General features: G+C 42.9%; 1 protein-coding gene across 2 annotated transcripts; it reads right to left on the reverse strand.

The window, feature by feature from the left end:
- Positions 1 to 5,867, reverse strand: gucd1.S (guanylyl cyclase domain containing 1 S homeolog). Of its 2 annotated transcripts, none has more exons than XM_018240008.2 (6): positions 5,455 to 5,867; positions 4,468 to 4,552; positions 3,879 to 4,044; positions 2,238 to 2,329; positions 1,281 to 1,522; positions 1 to 814 (listed from the first exon to the last, which is right to left on the reverse strand). In XM_018240008.2, exons 1-6 carry the CDS (start codon positions 5,606 to 5,608, stop codon positions 723 to 725), a joined length of 831 nt encoding a protein of 276 aa, XP_018095497.1. In that variant the 5' UTR covers positions 5,609 to 5,867; the 3' UTR covers positions 1 to 722.
- Positions 5,868 to 13,610: the final 7,743 nt, after the last annotated feature.

Consider the following 13,610-nt stretch of genomic DNA (forward strand, 5'->3'; position numbering starts at 1 on the left):
TATGTATAAAAACATCTTTATTATAAACTTTACATTGATATTTTGCGTTCTCTTGCATTAGAAAAGTGTTTGCACACCCTATAGCACTGAGTACACCAGACATAAATGGATCAGCCCTATAAATTAAGATTGATAATGTTATTAGTACCCAAATGGACCACACCTTTCCCTGGCCTCTAAGTTTAAAAATCAAAACCGTACCCACATACTCATTTCCTCACCAGGGTCATTGGCAGAGTGTGGTAGTGACCCTATAGCAGCACTGTATCTACAAGGCTAGACACAGAGCAAATGTGGTTAGTTTGTAAGAAAGGACAATTAACTCATCCTTTCCACTGAACTCCACTCAGTTCTAGGAAGATTATAGCAAAGTTGGCTGCAAGCAATGTTGTATGATCTATTCCCTTTATAAATTCCTTCCCTCCTAAAACTGCCACCTCAAAGCTTTGTAATAGGTGAACTGCACACAAACAGCCCATTAGGAATGACCATTACCATTAGTAGCTGTATTTTTGGTTTCAATCCTTCCCAAAAGACATGGGATAAATTCATGATGGTCCAGTTTTTCATGGACGACTAATACTAGTCCACCATGAGAGTGAGCTTTAATTTTTACTTCTAAGCTGAATTCATATAAATATGTTTATATCGCGTTGACTGTAATGAGGTTCCTGCTGAGTGCCGTACTTGATCCTGAGAAAAGTTGAAGCAGAGTTCAAGGGTCAGCTGTTCACATAAACAAACAGAATATCTTCATCTGTGCCATAACTGCTGCGTGATTCCTCAAAGTTAGTGATGCTGGTCTGACATAATCCTAAGGGCAAACAAACTTCATTTATGGAGTGCCAGTAAGTTTCACAGTGCTTTAAAATAATGTATAATAAATATATGTTAAGGTAAGGGATACCCTGAATGCTCATGACGTGGAATTTTTCCAGCTAAGGGATATTTCCATATTTTTGTATCACCTTAGATTATGTCTACTAAAAATCTGTAAAAATTAAACCGAATAGTATTGTAATGCCACAATCGGGATTAATTATATATTAGTTAGGATCAAGTACAAGGTACTGCTTTTTTATTACAGACAAAAATTTAATTATTGGATTAAAACCCGAGTCTTTGGGACATGACCTTCAGAAATAATTTAACAAACAAGGGTTACAGAATAAAAATAGGTTTGGTGAGCCCTGCTCACAAGAGCTTACAGCAAGTTTAGAAAGCAAAAGAGAGATTCATATGGGAAAGATGCAGTTGTTGAACAAATAGGCAGAACTTACGGTCGGCATATCCTGGATTGTTGTAAAGTAAACTGCCAGAACTCTTGTTGTAACCACAAAGCACAATAAAATGGCCCTGGTAGTCGCTGCTCCTGCAGAAACACTTTTGACCAATTGGAAGAAAACAGCAGTATTTGACACGTCTGGGGCACAAGTCACACAGTAAAAGCACTGCATTTACTAGTACGATGGCCACATTTCCCTGGGAAAGATGCTCCTGTAATTCCTGTATCGTCACAGTGCTGCAAAGGGAAAGTGAAAAGGTTATACAGTCAAGACTAGTAAACTAAATGATATGTGTTGCATTTGTGCAAGGAAAATGGGCAATTAATGTTTACCTTTAAAGGAGAAGGAATGTCATATTAACTTGGGTGTACCAATGGTTAGGCTCCTCCAAGTGGTTGTATCTGATACCCCGGGCTGGTGATCCTATCAAAATAAAACTGCACCGACCCGGGGTTCTGCAAGAGAGCACCTTCAAATTTCACAGGGCAGACACGTGCAGTAGAATGAAATTGCCAGCTTTTCCGTCAAAGTTTGGCTTGTCACTCTACTGAGCATGCACGGCCACGAGAAGAAAGAAGAAGCAGGAAGATGATCACTCTGGTGATAATAATGATGAATAAATACAATCACTTGGGGTTGCCTAACTTTTGGCACTCCAAAGCAACAGCTAACCAACATTAGATAGTACACTGGGTACCACCTACTAATAAATGATACAAGGGTACTATCCAAATTGCTTGCCTAGGTTTACAAGTAAAAACACGCAAGCTAGATAACAGTCTAGTAAAGAACTAAAGTCTTAGGTCATACTATTTGCTAAAAATAACCTGTATCATACAGTAACTCAGTAGATACAACGCTATGATAACTGTCTATGGCAGGCCTGGAGTAACTCTGTAGGCTAACTATCTAGAGTTATAACTACTTAGACTAAATACATTATATATTTACCGTTTTTCCACATTCACTCCACTGGATTTGGCTTGGGCAAACAGCTGATTTACTCGGTTTTCCTCTGCATCAAAGTGTTTTCTGTAGAATGACTAAAAAAAACAACCAAAGAGTGACCAAGGAACTAGCATGCCAACCTGATGCCATAGATGTGGGAGAAGCAATCTGGATTCTAAATAAGCTTCCTGTAGAAGCAATAATTCTCCCTCTCAATTTCACAAGGCCTCACATGTGTATCACAGTTAAAGGAGAACTTCTTAACTAAAAAATAAGACTATAAATGTTGTATGTTATGTTTTGGTTTTCTGTACCAGCCCAAGGCAACCACAGCCCTTTAGTTGTGATGATCTGTGCCTCCAAAGATGCTCCTGTAGATCCCCATCATTTTTGTGCTAATTCACTGCACATGCTCCGTGCTGCTATCAGTTATTGACCTTAGGGGCCAACTCACAATATATTGTATATAATCACAATATAAAACTGATAGGTTGTAAAATCAGTACAATTATCATATGAATATAATAATTCGCCCCATAGAACCAGCTTCATTTTCTGCACAATCATGTTTCCCAAGCCCAAAGCTTTGATTCATATCAGTCATTTAGAGCATGCTGAGAATGTGTCAGTGACACTAACACTAAAGTCTAAAATAAGGACCTCCTGTTACAACTGTAAAGGCCTGAATCATTACTACTATAAAGATGCTGAAACTTTAGGCTGACAGTAGTTCAGTATATAAAATATTTTAGCCATAATCATTTTTAGGGTTTAGTTCTCCTTTAGCATCCAGGCCTCAATCATTTAAATGTCACTATTTATAGTACAAGTAGAAAGATCATAATGATTTCTGAGATATGAATGTTTACATTGTACTGTAACCAGTGAAATTAGTATGCGGTGCTTTGAAGATTTTGGCTCTATGTAAAGGTCACAGCAGCTAATCCCAGGTTACAGAAAACAAGGACCCCACACCTCATTCCATTCAAATGCATGTCTTAATTATAATCCTGTATTGATATGATGGTGACTGCATACAGTGTTCAACCTGCATTTGGCTTAAAAAAAAAAAAAAAAAAAAAAGCTAATCAAATATTAGTTGCTATGGGTAACTGCTCAGCTGCAAATCTGGTCAATGTTTATTTTTGTGTTTTTATGTGACAAATGAATTGATTCTAGATTTAGAATAAGCATAAAGCAAGGCAGGACTGCTGTGTTATTGAAATGAAGTGCAGATAGTTTGAGTACAAGGAAACCCATGCTCAATACAGTACAAAAACTGACTAGCAATTTTTGTTATATAGATCAAGGTTGTGTTATTTTGTTGCGTGCAAATTATATATTATACAATTAAAACTATGCATACATTCCCAAATGTACTGAGTTATGCAAATGCTTAGGCATTATGTATGCTCTGTATCAAAACCTACAATTATTATTTTAATTAACATTAATGCAGTTTGCAGGAATATGTGTACTGAATATTGACTGTCAAGAAATATGTTTAGTCAAAATGCAAATATCTCACGAAGCACAAGTACAACATCATTCTAACCTACTACCCGTGACCCATGCGCTGAAAATGAGTGTAATGCTTATTACCCTACTGTTTGTGTCTGTAACTCACTCAACCGGTACACTAACCTGGTTCTTATAACCTTTATCAACTCCTAAAGTCTGAGTGCAGAACAGGTGCTGGACTCCAAAATGGTGCATAAGATAGGCTAGATCAATTGTCCAGATGCTCTTGGTGAGTTGGAGCTTGTGCATAGCATTCTGAAACTCATTCTCGTGCAGAAGGTTCTGATACCTGGTGGGAAATAATGATAGCAAATTTAGGGCCACACCTAGCAACACAGTGAGACAACATTAAAGCTCCATGAGTTAACCCTTGCTTTTATGCTTGTTCCATTTCAAGCCACTGGTCACTTCCTAAGAAGCTTAAATTAAACATTCTCCCCAATATGTAATAAAAGGTACTAAGTTTGCCCAGGAGCAGTAACCAACTTCATAAATCATATCTGCAACCTTTTGAATGTTCGCTATTAAATCAGCCTTCGACATCCAGGTGTTCCTGGGCTACAACTCCCAGCATGCTTATAGGCATATACGCTGGGGCAATCCAGTGACATTTTTTTTTTTAAAAACGAGTTGGCATTCATTAAAAAAAAACGAGTTGGCATTCATTTTTCCTTTCAAAGCTTTCCCATGTTCGGTTTCATCAAGTACTTACTGCAGCACCATGCGGGCACATGCCAGGCCACAATCCCAGTGATAGGACTGCTGGATAAGCGGCACTTTCAGCTGAACATGGTCACCTGCAAATACATGACAATGAGTTATATAGAAACTGTGAGTGTCATCTCTTGCCATCTGTTCACGCAGGGTTGTTTCCTCAGAGCTGTATGAAATAAATATTATGTGGCTTTATCTGTATTCCAGCAGCACTGCTAAGCGGTCTGGTGCCTGTGCACCCCAATGTTTGTAAGCAGGGTGCCCGTGATCTTCAACAGTGAAATGGCAAATACGACAAATTAGTGCTAAACATACCAGCTGACATTTTGACAGGAATTAATAATGGATTTTTTGCTGATGTTAATTAATAACACAGAAAAAAGAAGGCAAGCAATTGCAGCAGAAAATAAAGGGTAGAAGGGCATAGATGTGCCATGGGAAGGAGTGACACACACTGGGGGAGACACAGGGCACTACTGTTGTTGTTATGAGAAAGGCTGAGAGAGAATTGCAACAGGGGGATACAGCGGGCAGATTTAACAACAGGGGGATACAGCGGGGAGACTTAACAACAGGGGGATACAGCGGGGAGATTTAACAACAGGGGGATACAGCGGGGAGATTTAACAACAGGGGGATACAGTGGGGAGATTTAGCAACAGGGAGATACAGTATGAGATACAGTAGGGGGTACAGCAAAGAGATACAGTAGAGGGGATACAACAGGGAGATACAGTAGGATACATAGTAAGGGGATAGAACAGGGGGATGCCGTGCAGTTACGATATAAGACGGGGTTAAGCACTGAGGGACCGGAAGGAGCGAGTTACCATAACCCTAAACAGATGAGGCGTCTCCCAGCCGACAGAACTAGGGCTGCTGTTGCCAGTGATTGGCCTGGGAGAGAGCCGCGGAACAAGGCGCTAGATATACACACTCCTGTCTGTAGCCGAGGCACCTGGCGGTCTGCTCGCAGCTTTACTACCCTCGGGGTCGCTGTGTCCCGGATTCTTCATGTTGTTGTCACTGTGTACGAAAGGCTCCGAGTTTCCCTCATACCTAACCCGCTTGCTCGGGACTCCCCGTGTGTCCGGGGCGGAGCCGGAAACTGCACCGAGCCGCCCAGGGAGGGGTAACATGAAGTCTACCTGCACTGATCCCTCCTGCTAGTGATAACCTGGCTCGTGTGCAGCATGCCGGGAAATGAACGTCTGTATAAGCGCCTATGAGACACTGTCAGTGGCAGATGAGATAAACGGGGCAGTTCCTGTAGCGTGAGGTCATTGTCATCCTGTCACTCATCTGCAAATGATTGAAATAGGAATGACGGCGTCAATGTCAGCACAAACCTCCTTATTTATTCTCTCCCATATTGCGGAAGTAAAACCCATATTAGAAAAACCCTACCCCCTACCCTACATATTCCCTCCCCCAGCCTAGCTGCTACCCCCCACTACTGCCTAAGTTTTCTTCTTCTTCACAAATCGTTTCAAATATTCTGGTGACCCTTTACTCGATGTATTTAGCGAATCTCCAACAGAGCCCCGTCCAGCCGCAAATCTTCCAAATCAGCTTTAAAAATAAACTCTGGAGAACCACAGCAAATTCAGTGTGTCCTTATTTTTCACAAAACATGTTTCAGATATAAATATCCTTCAACAAGCACCTGATGAAGGATATTTTCTTCTTCAGTCTTCATCAGGTCTTCTTCTGGCGCTTTTTTCATGACTTTCGGCACAAAACCCAAAGACTGCTCCAACTGTGCATGCGCCGATCTGGACCTTACTTCACGATGAAGACCGAAGAGAAGAAGATGGCTGCCGTGAACTCCGATGGCGTGAATCTGCACCAAGGGGTAAGTAAAAAGTTAGGGGCATTTGCCCGGGGTAGCAGCTAGGCTGGGGGGGGAGGGATGGGGGTCTATGTAGGGTAGGTTCGGCCCCAGGGATGCATGTGCCTCTGAGGAGTTCATGGCCTGGTCTCGGTTAGGGAGCACTTAGATTTCAAGAACTGCAACTTGGAGATCCTGTACAGCAAACCCAAAGCTACAGAACTCAGGTAGAGCAGAACGGGGAGCCTCCTCTTTACTATACAGAGGTTGTTGTTTTCCTGTACTTCACATGGCAGTGGACACTAATGGGGTTAATCCCTCTCGACACCTGAAGGACAGGAAATGAGCTAATAAATTCCATGCCTCCCCCCCTCACCTCCATTCTCTTTCCTGTCCTCGACGAAGGAAGTGAAGGAAGTTTTTTATCACCGGTTACTGGCACCAGAGGGGGTTTGCCTCCAAGTCTCCGGAGCCTTGTCTTTAGGAGAGATCTCCATTAGGAGATAATGGCCTTTCGTTGCCCATAGCCGCAGTAAGACGCGAAGCCGTTAGGCGCATGCGCAGTAAGACGGTTGCAGAGCTCTTCCTGGACGCGTTGCTTGGATACGCGCCGGTGACGTCATCACGCTGCGTTTTGGCGCCAGCGTTTTTAAATCAGCGTCTGTGTTCCCCATCTTGCTGCCTGTTATCCAGACGCTGTTTTGGCTGTTTATGCCCTGAGCCTGCTACTATTTGCCTCCACAACTGCAGTAAGTAATCTGCCTACTGGGGATGTTTGGTATATATTTCCTTTACTTATGGGTGTATTCTGCTTATGTTTTAGCTGACCCATGAGTTCTAGCGATCTAGATCCGCTGCCAGTGGGTGAGTTGCAATACAGAGTCAGTACTATCTGAGTGCTGTTGCACTTTTCATATGATTGGTATTCATTATGAAAATCTTTGTTTATTTTAAGGAGCCCACATCATAGGCATTCTGATAGAAGAAGAGATGATGATCGTGGGAGGGAGAAGTCTTGTAGAAAGGAATGTATTTTCTGCTCTTTGCCTGCACTTCAAGATAAAAAAGTTTGTCAGAGCTGTTTTGATCAAAATAATACCAACCAGTCTTCTGAGCAATTCAATAAATTCATGTCATAGATGAAGGATTCCTTTAATAAATCTATGTCTGACATGGTTGAAAAAGTTACAGATAATGTACTTGCTAAAGTTTCTGCCAATCAACCATCCACTTCATATGCTACAGCAGATTTAGCTGTTCACATTCCTGATGATAGTGTCTCCTCTGATACACAAGAGGAAGGGGAAGTGGATTCAGATGATGAGTTGTTTAATACATCTTTCATAGAGCCTTTAATTCTGGCCATGAGGAAAACCCTTAATTTGGATGTTCCTTGTGAACCTTCTTCCCAACCAGACCTGATGTTCAAATCTTCCAAAAAAAAAAAAAAAAAAAAAAAGCAGTGTCTTTCATATTCATGATGTTGTCAAAGCCACAATTAAATCTGAATGGGATGTCCCTGATAAAAGATTTTTTCTGTCTAAAAGGATGAAAAAAATGTATCCTTTTCCTGAGGATCAAGTTAAACAATGAGTATTACCCCCTAAGGTTGACGCTTCAATCACCAGGGTGGCAAGAAGAACAACCTTGCCTGTGGATGAAGGGGTCTCCCTAAAGGATCCTATGGAAAGACGGCAGGACTCCATCCTTAAAAAAAGCCTATAGTGTTTCAGGATCTATTTGTAAACCTTGTGTGGCTATTACCTCCTTAGCTAGAGCTAATAAGATCTGGTTAAATAATGTTGTGGAAGCCTTACAGCAAAAGGTCAGCAAAGAGGAAATTCTAAACTCCCTTCATGAGATTCAATTAGTCAATGATTTTTGTGCTGAAGCTTCTATGGATATCCTCAAGTTGGCGGCTAGGGATATGAGTCTGGTGGTGGCAGCTCGTAGATCCCTATGGCTCAGACATTGGTTTGCTGATACACCATCTAAGCATAACCTTTGCTCCCTCCCCTTTGAAGGAGATCTTCTTTTTGGTCCAAAATTGGAGAATATTATCTCTAAGGCGTCGGCTGGCAAATCAGCCTTTCTACCCCAAGATAAGAAAGAGAGAAGAACAACTTTCAGGGGTAACAGACCTTCATTTAAAGATGTCAAAGCTTACCGCCCAGGCAGAAATTTTCAGAGGCAATCCTGGAAGACTAAACCTCAGCCCTTTCAGGTTAAGAAAGATTCCAAACCTGATAGAAATAAATCCTTCTGAAGGTTTGCGAGCCCTTCAGTTTCCTGTGGGGGCCAGGCTTTCACAATTCAAAACTGTTTGGGCTCAAACTACGTCAGACCTCTGGGTATCAGAGGTAATTTCAAGAGGATACCAAATAGAATTCATAAAAATTCCTCCTTTTTCTCGCTTCCAAAAGTCAGCAGTTCCAAAAACAAAGGAGGCTCTGCTTGCCCTCAAAGGTATAACTTCTGGTGAAGAGAGTGATTATCCGTGTTCCTTCCACCCAAAGAAGGAAAGGAATTTTTTCTCCTTTATTTCTTGTAAGAAAAAAATCGGGAGATTTCAGAGCTATTCTAAATCTAAGGTTCCTAAATCAATTCATAATAAAAAAGACCTTTCGTATGGAGTCAGTAAAATCAATCGCACAAGTATTAAGGCCTGGCGATTGGATGGTCAAGATCGACTTGCAAGACGCCTATTTACATATTCCCATCGCAGCAAGTCACCAGAAATATCTTCGGTTTTATTCCATGGGAATTCAATACCAGTACAGAGCCCTGCCATTCGGTCTCGCGTCTGCTCCAAGAGCTTTTACGAAAGTTCTAGCTCCCCTTATTGCTTCTCTAAGATTACAGGAAGTGGAAATCTTTTCATATCTGGATGACATTCTAGTGAAGGCGAATTCCTTGGGAAAGATTCAACACGACGTCAAGTTAGTGTTGAGGTCCTTGCAGGATCACGGTTGGCTCATAAACAAAACAAAATCTTGTCTGTCTCCGACTCAAATTATCAACTTTCTAGGAGTCACTTTCGATTCAACTCTTTTTCGAATATTTCTCCCTCGATAGAGAATCTTAGATGTTCAAAATCATGTACAGAAACTCCTCAGTTTTCCGATAACTACAGCTCTATTCTGTCAAATAGTCCCGGGCAAACTAACAGCCACGATAGACGCTGTTCCATGGGCCATGGCTCACATCAGGCCTCTCCAGTTGTCATTTCTGACCCAATGGCGCAAAGATCGTTCACCCGATCAGTACATTCTGGTGAGTCCTCCGGTTCTCGAGAGGTTGAGATGGTGGCTTCAGACACAGTATCTTCAGAAAGGTATTTCTCTTTTCTCCCCCCAGTGGATCAGGTTGACCACCGATGCAAGTGGCTCAGGTTGGGGAGCCCATCTACTTCATCTTTCAGTATGGGGCAAATGGAATATTTGGGAGACAAGTCAGTCCTCCAATTGGAAGGAATTGAAGGCTGTTCACCTCGCACTAATTCACTTCCTGGAAGTGATCAGGTCCAAGTCTGTGATGATTCAATCAGACAATTCCACAACTGTCAAATATATAAAGAAGCAGGGAGGAACAAGGAGTATAAAACTCATGAAGTTGACGGAGGAGATTCTTGTATGGGCAGAATTTCATCTGCAGGATCTGACTGCAGTCCATGTGCCAGGAGTGATGAATGTTCTCGCCGATCGTTTGAGCAGGTTCCAGCCTCATCCAGGGGAATGGGAATTGAATCCAGAAATATTCAGATTAATTGTGAAGAAATTCGGGATTCCACAGATAGATCTCATGGCTATGAGGCACAATCGGAAGTTACCGAGAATCAGGATCCCCTAGCAGACCAGGTGGATGCCTTCAGTATCCAATGGAATTTCAAATTGGCTTACCTGTTTCCACCTTTTCCTTTAATTGCCAGGTGTCTGAGGAAAATCAGAGAAGAGAAGTCATCGGTTCTGATAATTCTACCTTGGTGGCCCAGGAGGTTTTGGTTTCCTCAATTATTCCAGATGGCAGTGAGGAGACCGTTCAGACTCCCAATCCAGCCTCAACTTCTAAGGCAGGATTGCCTATTTCATCCGGATCCAGGCTACTTCAAATTGACTGTTTGGAAGTTGAAAGGCAGAGGATGATGGGAAGAGGTCTATCTTCTAACACTGTTCAAACACTCTTGGCTTCTAGGAAGCCTGCCACTTCTTTGAAATACTCCAAATATTGGAACAAATTTTTGGAATGGTGTTCTTTATCTAATAGATCATCTGTTGAAATTACAGAAGAACATATTGTGGAATTTTTGCAGTCCGGATTTGAGAAGGAGCTCAGTCCAGCAACTTTGAAAAACCAAGTCTCTGCTCTTTCTGCCATTTCGGGAGTTGCTTGGGCATCCTCTCCATTAGTGGCAAGATTCTTTTTGGCGTTAAAGAAATTAAAACCTAGGATCATATCTAAAGCTCCTCCATGGGATCTTAATTTGGTATTGCTTGCCCTTACCAAGCCTCCCTTTGAACCTCTGGAATCAATTTCGTTCAAATTCCTTTCTTGGAAGATTGCCTTTTTGTTAGCTATCACAACAGCCCGCAGAGTAGGAGAGATCCAAGCTCTGAAGATTAATCATAACTGCATGTTTTTCTGTCAGGATAAATTGATTTTTCGTTTACCTCAAGACTTTCGCCCAAAAGTGATATCTGAATTTCATATCAATCAAGAAATAGCCTTATCTGCCTTTTATCCGAATCCTAATTCAGAGGAAGAAAGATCATGGCATACTCTGGATGTTGTTCGCGGTGTTAAAACCTACCTTGAAAGGACTGAATCAATAAGAAAATCAGATAATCTACTGATTCTATCTTCGGGTCCAAGATTAGGCTCTCAGGTGGCTAAATCAACAGTTTCATCCTGGATCAAATCATGTATTTCAGAAGCCTACAGGGTCAGTGCAGTTCCTTGTCCTCAATCTATTAAGGCTCACTCTACCAGGGCTATTGCTGCGTCTTGGGCATGCCGGGCCCAGACATCAACCGAGGAAGTTTGCAGAGCAGCGGTTTGGTCCTCTGCCAATACCTTTGTAAAAAATTATCAGCTGGATCTTCATGCTGCTGATCGAGATTCCTTTGGAAGTTCGGTCCTTCAGGCTGCTTTGCTGATTAAATAAACTTATATTACCCACCCTTTTTTGTCATTGCTTGGGTATTTCCCATTAGTGTCCACTGCCATGTGAAGTACAGGAAAAAGGAAAATCAATTCATACTCACCGAGATTTTCTTTTCCTGGACTGAAGCATGGCAGTGGGCACATGTTTCCCTCCCTAAAAAAATTTGGGGAACTTTGTCTCGTACAGTGTGGAGAATGGAGGTGAGGGGGGGAGGCATGGAATTTATTAGCTCATTTCCTGTCCTTCAGGTGTCGAGAGGGATTAACCCCATTAGTGTCCACTGCCATGCTTCAGTCCAGGAAAAGAAAATCTCGGTGAGTATGAATTGATTTTCCTTTATATGGTTGGAGAGCTGAGGTAAAGATGCCCCACTTACCATCCCCAGTGCTGTCTCATTTTAGGCCTCTCCTGATGTTCCTGAAGCATCGAACAGTAACCCAGCCAATTTCAGAAATTCCCGGGGTCCCCATATCCCACACCACTTTGCCAGAATGAGCACTTCATCACAGGAAGGTGGGCGTCTATACCCCCAAGGTGTACATGCCCCAGATGAGACCTGGTCTCCCAGATGGTAGGGTTACCCCTCAAGAAACTGGCTCTTTCCCATTTAAATTTGGCGAGCCATCCGCCAAGGCCACAACACTTTGCACCGCCTATGGTGAGACCACTGAACTCAGTTTACAATGGGAGGAATACGTTTGGCTCAGCTGAAAAATCCATGATGGACAGTCTGGAGATGGTAGCCATGCAGAGACTTTCATCCCTTGCTGGTCCTCCAAGCTCTGTCTACCCCTCACCTCTAGGGTCCACACCCTATCCACCTCCTGGGGGCACCTGGAACAACGGAAGGGGTTAGACATTTACCAAACCCCTGCCGTGGATAGAACGCATACGGCTGTTCCGGGAGAGAAAGGTAGGTATTACCTGTGCCTGGCCCATTCTCTATTCATATCTACTTTCAATTAGAGCAATAGAGCTAGATCAACTTGCAGCCAATCAGAGTCCAGAAATTTGAATTCTGGCAAAGCTAATATAACATATTAGAGTTGCTAATCATTGCATTTGTGTTTTATTTGCAGCTTTGTCACCATGGGAATCCCAAACCCAAGGCTACTCCCACGCAAACCATGCAGATGAACGGGGATATCTGTCATTCACCTGTGCCCCAAGCCCCCCTCCAAGAAAAGGAAATCCAGCCAGTGGCACCTTCAGAGATCAGGAAAAGCCATGGGGTCTCACAGATGGCACCCAGGATGTTCCTACTGCAGCCAGCCTGCCACCCCACCAGGGCCCAAATAATGCTGTGAATGTCAGGAATGTGGTGGAAGGTACAACAGAAGTTTGGCAACTGAAGGAAACTGTGGAGGAGACCCTTGGAAGGATGTAGTTCACCCCAACCAGAGACTGGCCTCCTTGTTATCTACTGGGGGTATTACAACAAATTATGGCCCTCCCCACAATCCTGGGACCAGGGTCCTTTTCCCAGGCACCCACAAAACTAGTACATTCAGCCTATCAGCACCCACCCTATTACTCTTAGGAATATCCCTGCTGGCCCCAGCCTCCTCAGCAAAGAACCTACGCTCACCCAGGGGCCCCCCAAAATATGCAGGGAATCTGAGGAGCTTGCTTATTTACCCTCTCCTGGAGGGAGAGCCCAAGGCAATGCCAGGGGAGGCCAAAATTCAGACAGAGGAGGAAGGACAAATAAGTGATTCTGCAGCCTCCCTATCCACCTTAGCACCATTACCGACCTCAAGCATACCTTCCAGCCACCTGTGCATGCCACGCGGCCCCTAGCTCAAGGTGACACTAATGGGCACGCTGCTCTGCGGCCCATCTACCAGAACCTGGATCACAACAGAGGACACTTTCAGGCTATCTCATTTGAGCAAAGTTCTTCTGGTATTTAATCCATAGGCCAATGTGAATATGAGTTAACGTATATCATGTTTAGGGGCTGGTTGGCTGAGGATACTGGGATCTGTGGTTCAGTATTAAAGTAACAAGTGGTTTAATCTCTCTCCATCTCCCGTTCCCTGTATAACTCTGCCCGCAGCCTTGTGTCTTTATATGGTCACAGAACCCATCAATAACTTCCAATATCCTTATCATTTACAGTAGGGGGGACATTATGCCTTATAATAGA

This window comes from Xenopus laevis, chromosome 1S (genome assembly GCF_017654675.1).
Source record: "Xenopus laevis strain J_2021 chromosome 1S, Xenopus_laevis_v10.1, whole genome shotgun sequence".
In the NCBI taxonomy this organism is placed as follows: domain Eukaryota; kingdom Metazoa; phylum Chordata; class Amphibia; order Anura; family Pipidae; genus Xenopus; species Xenopus laevis.

Excerpts from the sequence above, each read along its gene's own strand:
- gucd1.S (XM_018240008.2), bottom strand. The coding sequence starts at position 5,608 with ATGTTACCCCTCCCTGGGCGGCTCGGTGCAGTTTCCGGCTCCGCCCCG. Across the intron at positions 4,045-4,467 it reads TGTGCCCGCATGGTGCTGCA|GTATCAGAACCTTCTGCACG; the intron begins GTAAGTACTTGA and ends ATTTCCCACCAG. Across the intron at positions 2,330-3,878 it reads ATAAAGGTTATAAGAACCAG|TCATTCTACAGAAAACACTT; the intron begins GTTAGTGTACCG and ends TGTTTTTTTTAG.